The sequence below is a fragment of a genome, assembly GCF_019968985.1.
Source record: "MAG: Porospora cf. gigantea B chromosome Unknown PgB_NODE_125_length_36143_cov_127.927, whole genome shotgun sequence".
Classification (NCBI taxonomy): Eukaryota; Apicomplexa; class Conoidasida; order Eugregarinorida; family Porosporidae; genus Porospora; species Porospora cf. gigantea B.
Genome location: NW_027178606.1, coordinates 26399 through 36143, shown reverse-complemented (window position 1 = coordinate 36143; position 9745 = coordinate 26399). Strand labels below are relative to the sequence as shown.

The 9745-nt window shown below is 54.7% G+C and overlaps 5 protein-coding genes across 8 annotated transcripts; 3 read left to right on the top strand and 2 right to left on the bottom strand.

The window, feature by feature from the left end:
- Positions 1–253: 253 nt before the first annotated feature.
- Positions 254–439, bottom strand: KVP17_005120 (uncharacterized protein; the record flags this gene model as incomplete). Its single annotated transcript, XM_068514893.1, has 1 exon — positions 254–439. One exon carries the CDS (start codon positions 437–439, stop codon positions 254–256), a length of 186 nt encoding a protein of 61 aa, XP_068379024.1.
- Positions 440–537: 98 nt separating this feature from the next.
- On the top strand, positions 538–1770 carry KVP17_005109 (uncharacterized protein; the record flags this gene model as incomplete). Its single annotated transcript, XM_068514878.1, has 1 exon — positions 538–1770. One exon carries the CDS (start codon positions 538–540, stop codon positions 1768–1770), a length of 1233 nt encoding a protein of 410 aa, XP_068379009.1.
- A 59-nt stretch (positions 1771–1829) lies between these two features.
- On the top strand, positions 1830–3399 carry KVP17_005104 (uncharacterized protein; the record flags this gene model as incomplete). Of its 3 annotated transcripts, XM_068514870.1 has the most annotated exons (2): positions 1830–2840; positions 2869–3399. In XM_068514870.1, the coding sequence occupies 2 exons, from the start codon at positions 1830–1832 to the stop codon at positions 3397–3399; spliced, it is 1542 nt and encodes a 513-aa protein (XP_068379001.1). The 3 variants fall into 3 exon arrangements, with proteins under 3 accessions (XP_068379001.1, XP_068379000.1, XP_068378999.1); XM_068514869.1 differs by having other exon boundaries at positions 1830–2987; XM_068514868.1 differs by lacking the exon at positions 1830–2840 and having other exon boundaries at positions 3058–3399.
- A 1789-nt stretch (positions 3400–5188) lies between these two features.
- KVP17_005121 (uncharacterized protein) lies at positions 5189–6796 on the top strand (the record flags this gene model as incomplete). 2 transcript variants are annotated; one of them, XM_068514894.1, is made up of 2 exons in its annotated part: positions 5189–6249; positions 6277–6796. In XM_068514894.1, 2 exons carry the CDS (start codon positions 5189–5191, stop codon positions 6794–6796), a joined length of 1581 nt encoding a protein of 526 aa, XP_068379025.1. The 2 variants fall into 2 exon arrangements, with proteins under 2 accessions (XP_068379025.1, XP_068379026.1); XM_068514895.1 differs by lacking the exon at positions 6277–6796 and having other exon boundaries at positions 5189–6253.
- A 117-nt stretch (positions 6797–6913) lies between these two features.
- On the bottom strand, positions 6914–7822 carry KVP17_005100 (uncharacterized protein; the record flags this gene model as incomplete). The annotated part of the gene is made up of 1 exon (XM_068514861.1): positions 6914–7822. One exon carries the CDS (start codon positions 7820–7822, stop codon positions 6914–6916), a length of 909 nt encoding a protein of 302 aa, XP_068378992.1.
- Between the last annotated feature and the right edge of the window lie 1923 nt (positions 7823–9745).

Genomic DNA, 9745 nt, shown 5'->3' with positions numbered 1-9745 from the left:
TATTAATTTCCAGATCACAGCCACATCTGGATTCAATAGTAATGTGGTGGGTAGCGTGCGCCCTGGAAGCGTACCACCAGAAGTGGACCGTGCGAATTAATTTGACTCAACACACGATTAACAGTCCCGCCACGTTCTTCTCACGCGTCGTCAAGACCAGACCTGGCGCTGGCTAACATCGGAGCTTGCAACCTGTGACTTACCGCAAGAGTGGCGTTGGAACCCGTACCGTTGTTTGACAAAAACTGCTTGGTCATTTCTTCTTGTTGAGGCTTGCCCACCACCCAGTTTTAGGAGTGCCCTTCTCTGCCTGGTTCAGCCTGGTCTTGACCTGCTCCTGGAGCCATTGCTCGAAACCCTCTTTGATCAACACGTTGGTCGTGTTGATCCGATACACAATGAAGTTGTTGTCTTGATTCAGGTACTCAATGACCGCCATTGTTGCCTCGTCGCTGTGTCACGAGACACCGCTGGCGATCACCATGCCACCAGATCGCCTGCGATCACACGAACCATCGAAATGGCTGCATTTTCGAGATGCGGGCGGGGCAACTGGCAGTGATTTTGTCAGTCGTTGTGTTGTTTGTTTTCATTGGATGTGACAGAGCGATTGTTTCCCACATGAGATTCCACATACCAAAGCTCCGAACTCCTGTTAACAGCGAGCGTTTCTTTGCACAGCGGAGACAAGAGGTATGCTCTTCCAAAGGAGCCGAATTCCGTTATGAGTCGTGGCGTCATATTGGAGTCCCAGGAAGGAAGTTCGAGATCTCACCAGATATATTCAGTAGTGTCATTTCTGACTACTGCGCGCCTTCTGATGCCGGAGAGATCCGGTCCGACAGAGTGGTGGCAGTCACAGCGATGGATGAGAAACATTTTGAAGAGGCTCAAGATTTGATAAGGTCGTTCCGTACCTGTCTGCCCAACCACATGCTGGTGTTGGTGGGGATGGGACTTCCGCAACACGTGGTAGAGAAGGTCAAGCGGATGTGTAACGTGCGATACGTTCAGTTTGACTTCGAGAAGTACCCCGACTACGTCCACTTCATAGGTGAGTACCGCTTTAAACCGCTGGTAGTTCACAACGTACTCTTCGACAAGTGGAATGTGGTTGGCTTCAAACCTGATGCTGTGTTTTGGATTGACAGCTCCATTCGCTTTCGATGCCGAGCAAAAGACATGGAGAAGGCCTCCGGCCGCCCCTCTGAGGACACCATGTGGCAGCCTGCATCAAACCCTGAGGAGGACTTCCACATTCGGTGGAAGAAAATCATCGGAGAAGCCGACCGTGCTGGAGTCGCATGGTGCTACCCTCAAGACTACATAACATACTACTTCGTGCCAGAGAGCATGCTGGAGTACATTCCGAGCACTTTCAGTGACCAAAAGGAGAAGATGTTCGGCTCGGGTTGCATCCTCGTATCAAGGTCGCAGATGGCCTTGGACGCTGTGGTTTTGTGGTGGGTGACCTGCGCCTTAGACCCGCTCTGCATGCTGGATAAGACGGCACAGGACGAGCTCTGGTATACTGGCAGTCCCTTTGTCAGCCTGGGAAAGAAGATTCACCAAGATTGCCATGTGGACGCAGCGCATAAGAAACGACCGACCGCAGACGCCGAGAAACTCCCTTGTTCGAGGACGGACCAATCATCGCTCACTCTTCTTTCGATCAACGCCTACGGTCGCAGGCCAGGGATTCCTAACCTCACATATGTGAAGAGGGAGCCCACCACTCTGTATCCCGACAGTGCCATTGATATGTGCTGAGGACTGCCTTTGGCTGCGTGTGTAATTTAGCTGCACGTATATCGGAATCGAATTACAAAATGCTCACCTTGGCTGTACTGTGCCCAGTGGCACTGGGGAGGCTGCCTGAGTCGTTTCACTGGCCCATGCAGCTGATAGCCGAAACTAGCAAAGTCACGCCGGGCTCCTACCGACATAAGTTGTGGCTCGACTACCTGAACGAGGGAGGCTCCTACAGCCAGACGAATCACGAGTCCCATTTCACAGAGGAGCGCCAGCTGCGATCGTTGGGAAGCGTCGTGGACCTGAATGCCGTTCCGTCCCGAAGCCAGATGCCAAAGACGTACCCTCCTGACGAATTTGACGTCGTGGAGGTGGACTGGGAAACCATGCTGCGCACGGATGTGTTGGAGAAGATGCATGAGTTTCAGTCACCTTACGAACGAGAGATATTCGAGTGGCTCTACGACATTGCTCATCAGGCATTCGACCATGAGGGGTTCAACCACGCTGCGGAGCTCCTGACCAAGGACGAGACGAAGGAGCGGTTCCGCCAGGCCATGGCTGGTATGGACAACAGCATGCCTCACTGCGACGTGGGCGCCCACAACGTCCCCATTCGGCGAGCGCTAGGGCTGTTTCCCGGAGGCCCCTCCAGAAAGAAACCATGGTCTATCACCCAGTGGCTGATCGACATGCTCCTGAGTGGTATCCAATCCGGACAGGGCGGTGGTGGTGCAGCGGGTCAGATGAATGGAATGATGTCTATGATGATGATCATTTCCATCGTGGAGCAAGTCGCCGCAACCCTAATGGACATCATCCCGCCTCTACTCCCTCCACCCATCTGGATCATGCGCCCGTTCCCATGCTTGCCCATGCTGACGGGCATCAACTGCCTCGGCTCTGTTCTGTACCCGATTACCTTTCCCGACTTCATTATGGCCCACACCACTGACTCTATGATGGATGGCATTCTCGACGGGTACCCTACGAAATACAACACTAAGGTAGGGATAACGCACCCAGTACTCTACCGAGTCTGTGCTGTGATCTACCTGGGTATGAATTGTGCGGCAATATTTCCCATTGTGAGAGTAAAGCGACCACTAAACACAGTGCTTCATGCCCTTAGGGCTGCAGACGTTCCAGGCGATGCCAGTGTGCCTGCCGCAGTGCATCGCGGTGCTCCTGGCGTGCCCAGGCTTCTGGCTGGACGATCTGTCTGGGCCTTGTGAGTCGTTGTCCCTGCCGCCCTTCTGCTCGTTTTCTTTTTTCATCCATCTTCCCAAGATACCACCGCAATACATGAGGTTCGAGGATGCTTTTCCGTACCCTCCTGAATGTCCGGACCCAGATGCCCAGTTGGATGCACTTCCCGTCCCTCTCCCGTCGGACTCTGACCCGTTCAAAGAGAAACTCGACGAACACAAGAAGGAACAACCCGTTCCAAGTCCCAGGCCGCCCACACCTGCAGGCAAACCGTCCGTAGTTGACGCTATTCTTCGGGTTCCCACCACCTGCCCCCCCATCACGCTTGAGCCAAAACCTCCAGTGGAAGACAGATCAGGTGCGCGCGCTGCTGAACTGACGCGGAGATCTGAGCAAGTGGACGTTCGCGATCGCCGAGGGCATGTTCTCGAGATGTAGTATGTCCTGCAGAAGATTTTTATTTGTCAAGACTGCCTTCGCATACCCCCACAGTCCGATTAAAACTTCATTATGCTTAGTCGAGTTGATGTCCAACCATCATCCTTGATTTTGTGCTCTTCCTTCATGGGTACAGCCTGCTACAACGACCCTACCATGCCGACCAGTGCAAGGCGCGATTACTGGTTCCTCGCGGACTCGCCATTGATTACGCTGACTAAAGCTGATGGATCCGAGCAGATTCTCCACCTCTCACTTAAAAAAAACACACACAGTGGACACCAAGCCAACATGTTGGAGCCTAGCTTGCCGACTGGGCACCTTAATGAAACCGCCCCAGCACTGCCACCCAAAAGGCGTGGATCGAACAAAAGAAGTAAACCTCAGTTCTACGGCGGAGAATCACGAAACGCCTTCCTTGACTCCGCGCCTCCCCCCATCCGTGTCGACTTCGGTGCGCGGAGAAGACAAGACTGTGAATCACAAAAGGCCTCCATTGATTCCACACCTCCCCCCATCCCTACTAAAACTCTCAACTTTGGTGAGCGGAGAAGACAAGACTGTGAATCACAAAAGGCCTCCATTGACTCCACACGTCTCTCTGGAATCGACTTTTGTGCGCAGAGAAGACGAGACTGCTTCAGAATTCAGGAAACCCCAAATCCTTCGAGTTGCCAGACGCTTCCCTCCCCTACGCGCCTCTCCGCATCCTCGTCATTGCCAACACTGGATCGAAGCTTCTGGCGGAATCTTTCCCGAATCTTGAGTACCAAATCCGCAACTGTAAAAAGGCAGGTACCACCAAGATCCTAGAAGCCAAATGGTCGAGGAGGCGTTCGTTGTTTTTTAGTGCTATTGCAAGCATGAAATCCGCTGTTGTGTGCTCTGTGTGCGTCATCTCGACCGACAAAAATGCCGTCTAGGGTGCACACAGCGTCGGTGGTACAACCATCCATCGTTCTTCCAGCGGCACGCATGCAGTTGCCTCCAAACGCCTTTTACGATTCTGCGAAGCCCCTATCATCTGGGCCGGCACACGAGGAGAAGCTGCCGCAACGTCCAGCCACCGCCCGTGCTTTCCGCTCGTTTGAGCCGCCTCATCCAGCACGCCCAACCGTGACGTTCGATTCATACGAGAGAGAGGCTCCAGTTTCGATAGACGACATCGCTGCCGAAAATGCGCAATGTGTACCGCAAGGGACGTCCCCAGGCCTCGCGACCTGCCAGCTGCCCCAGTTCACTCAAGGACTGGGTTTCCACCCAGAAGTGACTCGGATTCAGGCCCCAGTGCAGGTCTCTCAAGCATGCAGCCGACCGCTGAATATGCTGCTTGTCCGAGACCGGCAAAAATTCTTCGGACAGAGATCACAGGCACCCCTTCGGCGCTCACCACGGCGGCGCTATCGCGGCCCTGGCCTCTGCCCCCCTGGCGTCCCCGATCTGGTTCCGTTGCCTTCGTTCGATACAGACCTATACAGGGCACCGCAGCGACACGTGCCACACAGATCGACAAAGGATCCATCGAAAGCAGGGGAGGAGTACGACCCGTACTTTAACCATTCATTCTCGTTTTTGAGAGAGGATTACGACTACAACCCGGCAAGCTTGCCTAGTGTGCAGCACTGTCTCCTCGAGGGTCATGGGGTCTGTCGCTGCCAGGACTGCGCAACGCGCCGGTTGGCACGCAGGGTGCGTAAAAGGAATCGCGACCCCATGTGCGGGTGGCGATTACTCTAATGAGTCATGCTTCGTAATCCAATGAAAAAGTCACAAAAAGCACCGAATTCGGATGGATCCGGATTCGCCCCTTTTGCTACCTCGGGGGTCTGACTATAAGGTGCCCCCATTAAACCTGCGGGCGACCACGCCCACAGACAAGAAGAAGAGCATCTATATGTTCAAAGTCCGCAGCAGTCCACCGTTGCACAGCCACAACACGGTTCACTTACGGTCTCAGAACTCCACGAGTACTGTGCACCTTCGGTCGCAGAAATCTGTTGATAGTTCATTCAGGACTGAAAGTCCTTTTCGAATGGAAGGCTACGCGTTCGGGACTCCACACTGCCAGGAGAAGCCAACTGTGACCCGAAGTGTCATGTCGGCTAGTACTGCACACACGGAAACCTCCACCGGGATGCCGCCGAGTCTCTCTCTGCGACTGGATATGAGCCCTCCTAGTGCTGATGCGAACTACCTCTCATCAGACGAATTGACTCCGATGTCTCGCGTCGAGCTGGAAACCTTTAGAAGCACAGCGTCCAAGCGTTTGGCGGCTCGTAACGACTGGGAAACGCAGTTTGGGTGTATCGATTCAGTTAGACGTCTTGTACAATTCGATCCGTCATTTCTAACGTCTCAGAAAGCCACCATATTGCGCTCTGTGCACGCTGGGCTCTGTCGCGCGCTGGACTCGCCGCGGTCTTCTGTCTGCAAGAACAGCATGCTGTGCCTGCGTGAGATGTTTGCCTCGGCGTGCTTTGCGGACTCGTGGACCACAGAGGATCTGGCGGTGTGTCTAGACCGCCTAGCACGCAAAGCGTCAACAGCATGCGGGTTTCTAGCCATTGAGGCCAAATACTGCATCAAGGTGGCCGCATTAAACCTTGAAACCGTAAAGCTCTTGGCAGCTGTCGTTGAAATCGTGGCGCGAGACGGGCGGCTGGCTGGCAAACCGCTAGCGTACGTCCTGGAGATCATTGGCATCTCTGCTATTCGGTCTGGCTACAACTTCTGGCATGCAATTACCCCCATCAGACTAAGCCCCATTCTGGAAAAGACTGTGTCGTACGCCTCCGTGGGCGCCAACCATGTAAGAAAGAGCTGTCGTGTGCTCTTAGCGCTCCTGCACAAGTGAGCGGCCGAGGATGTATGACACAGTGTTGTGGGCAACTGGGGCGAGATCCTGGCCCGGTTTCCTCAGATGAAAAAGACTGTCGAGGCCCTTTCAAAGCTAGGCGACAAATACCGGGCGTCTCTTGAAACTGCCGAAGTCGAGCTTGGCATTCAGTGGCCCGAATTGCACGAACGGGCTCTGTCGCCTGGAAGTAGACCGAGTACTCCCCCGTCCTCGACGCCAGAAACGCCCAGCAGGACCCACAGCGGCATCGTCTTCTGTCCTCGGTCCCACACCCCGTCTCCCAGATGCCAAGAGCACCGCAATGCGGATTCCCACGAATCTAGCGATCTCAATAGGACGGACACCTCCAACAGTTTTTCGAATTCCGAGCACTTTTGCTCATCGGCGCCGAAACGGCGACGCCGTGCCATTTCAATTCTGCTCAAGTCCCGGCTACCGGCGGCCCAGGGACTCTCTGGTCTTCGAGGATTGTCCAGCTCGCAGCCCTTCGCCACTCTGGAGGACCTGACGCTGCATAGCACACGTGATCACAACCTATGACTACGAAGCTGCTGTCCTTGCAGTTGGAGCACAAGATAAGAAGCACCACTGCAATGAGATGTTGGGAAGAAGCGCTACTGCATTAAGTCATAGATGTTGGAGTGTACGTATCACTTATTATTTCAGCGACTGGAGTCTCTCTTTCAGGCTTTCAGTGGACACGGTGAGCAGCTGGTTGGAGGCGTGCAGCGCCTCCAGAACGGTCACACAGCTGGGTAGCAAGTGCTTGCCCGTCCATGAGCTGATATCCTTGGGGTTCGTCTGGATGCTGTCCGCCATAACACCAACTATCTTGCCGACCGCGAGCTTGTCCGGAATCAGCAGACACAGGTACGCGTGAACCGCGGCGCAGAAGCTGGTAAGCTTTGGACCTGCCTCCTCAGGGGCTAGACTGCTGAAGTCACCAAAATCGAATGCCTGCACGCCTTTTTCGGCATCTGTGAGGTTCAGTAAAGGCTCACTCCGCCGCTTCTGCTTACTCCTTTGCTGGTGCGCTTGGGTCTGCTTACAGGTCGCTATTCGTTGGGCTTCAGAGGGTGTGGGATTCTCTAAGGGGTCCAACGAGGAGGCCACTGCCTGCTCAGCAAACATCACAGGTGGTGGAGCTGGTGGTCGAGCCGGTGGTGGAGCCTGTAAGGAAGATTTCATAGCTCTAAACTTAACCTGGTTTGGCCTGATCCGCGTTGGGACAGATGGGGGATCAACTATTTTGGAGTTGCAGGTGGTGTGGCGGGTGGATCCCACTGTCGAGGAGGTTGACGCAGCATAAGGTGCGGCCTCGCGCCCCGCGTCACTGGTATTCCTTAGGGCCGGGTTGCACATAGAGCACCCTCCACTGCAGTAGGCACACCCATTAAGGTCCACGTGCTCAAAGCCTTTCTTCCTGCGCTTTTTCTTCTTCGACATGTCGAACGGCAGAGGCGTCTCACTGTTAAAGTCCACATGAGATGTCTCTTTCGCATTGCGTCCTTCGTCTTCCTCGACCTGCTGTGCCCACGGTTTCCCATGAGGTGTCTCTTCCGTCATGATGTTGGATGGAGCCTGAGAGGTGGACGGTGTAGTTCTTTCGGTCAAACTGCGCGTAGAAGCAGGAACTGTTTTCGTGGTGACGTGTGGTCGGGTCAGAACCTTTACTGTAGAGGACTTCGCTGGTGCCTGAGAGTGGCTCCTGGAGGACGCAGCGGAGGTAGACGGTGTAGTCGTATTGACGGTCAAACTGCGCGTGGAAGCAGGAACTGCTTTCGTCGTGGCGTGTGGTCGGGTCAGAACGGTAGTAACCTTTACTGTAGAGGACTTCGCTGGTGTCTGAGAGTTGCTTTTGGTGCTCTTGGCGGACATCGCTGGTGTCTGAGAGTGGCTCCTGGAGGACGCAGCAGAGGTAGACGGTGTAGTCGTATTGACGGTCAAACTGCGCGTGGAAGCAGGAACTGCTTTCGTCGTGGCGTGTGGTCGGGTCAGAACGGTAGTAACCTTTACTGTAGAGGACTTCGCTTGTGTCTGAGAGTTGCTTTTGGCGGGCATCGGTGTCCGAGAGTTGCTCTTGGTGGACATCGCTGGTGTCTGAGAGTTGCTCGTGGGCATCGGTGTCTGAGAGTTGCTCTTGGCGGACTTCACTGGTGCCCGGAGGTTGCTCATGGAGGACATCGCTGGTGACTGAGGGTTGGAGGACGTTGCTGGTGGCGGTCTATGAGAGTTGCTCCTGGAAGAGGCAGACGTAGTCGTGTTGACTGTCGAACTGTGTGTGGAAGGGCCTGATATCGTTGCCACGTGTGGTCGGGTCACAATGGGAATAAGCTTTTGTGTAACAGCCGTTCCAGATGGAGCTGACGACTGTCCACTCGGTGTGGCGGACGACGTGTCATTGACATCATCGTCTGACCAGATCTCGTCTTCCGAGAAAACATCTTGCTCGGGTTTGGGCGTCGAGACCAATACATGGGGGGTCTGGACCCGAACGTACTGTCGCACGATTCCTGCGATCTGGTCCTCAATGTCCGCGTCCGTTACTGTGCGGTAGAATGTGCTTCGTTGGACGACATCAGCGAAGAACGAGGCCAGAACCTGATCACCCGGAATCGCACCCCTTCGGTTCTTGTTCGCAATGATGCCCATGAGAAGGTCAGCTGCTTGGTTCCTAAGCTGTGGGTCATCAAAGAGTGCAAGCTTCCGGACCATTTGAGCGCAGGCAGTTGGGGGGGTCACGCCAGTCGTTGATTGCCTGGAGTAGAAGCGCTCAGTCGAGTACTCTCGGTTCGACAACTGCGTGGGAGGCACTGAAGTGGGAACTGGGTTAACCGGAGCGCAGGGCTCGAGCTGGGGGGTTTGCGGAGCAACTGGAGGACGGGTCAAGGGCTGCGGAATACTTCCAGGGTACTGCAAAGCACTCACAGAGTACTGTGGCCCGCTCATGAGGAACTGCTGACAACTCGCACTCTCAGAGTATTGTGAAGCACTCACAGGGTACTGTGGACCGCTCATGGGGAACCGTTGACTACTCGAACTCCCAGGGAACTGCGAAGCACTCACAGTGAACTGTGGACCGCACATGGGGAACTGCTGACAGCTGACAGCATACTGCTGACCACTCCCATAATTCACATAGTACTGGAGCTGTGGATCACTCGCTTGATACTGTGAAGCCGTTATCGGTTGCGGAGCATATATGGGCTGTTGAAAACTGCCCGACAGAGGAAGGGTTGACGGTCGAGAGGGTCCCACCGAATTGACGACATTCGTTATGGCGTAGGGGGGTAATACGGGAGCACATGACTGCGGCATGGGGCGGGCCACAGGTTGGGGCATGAAGGGCGCGCCACCTGGCTCGTACATATGAGCAGACATCGGAAGGCTGGAGCCCAGCCGAACCCCTGTTAGGGGGTCTCTCGGTATGGATACAACACGCATCAAATATATGTAAATTTTTGCGAAGTCTGTGAGAAGGATGCAACA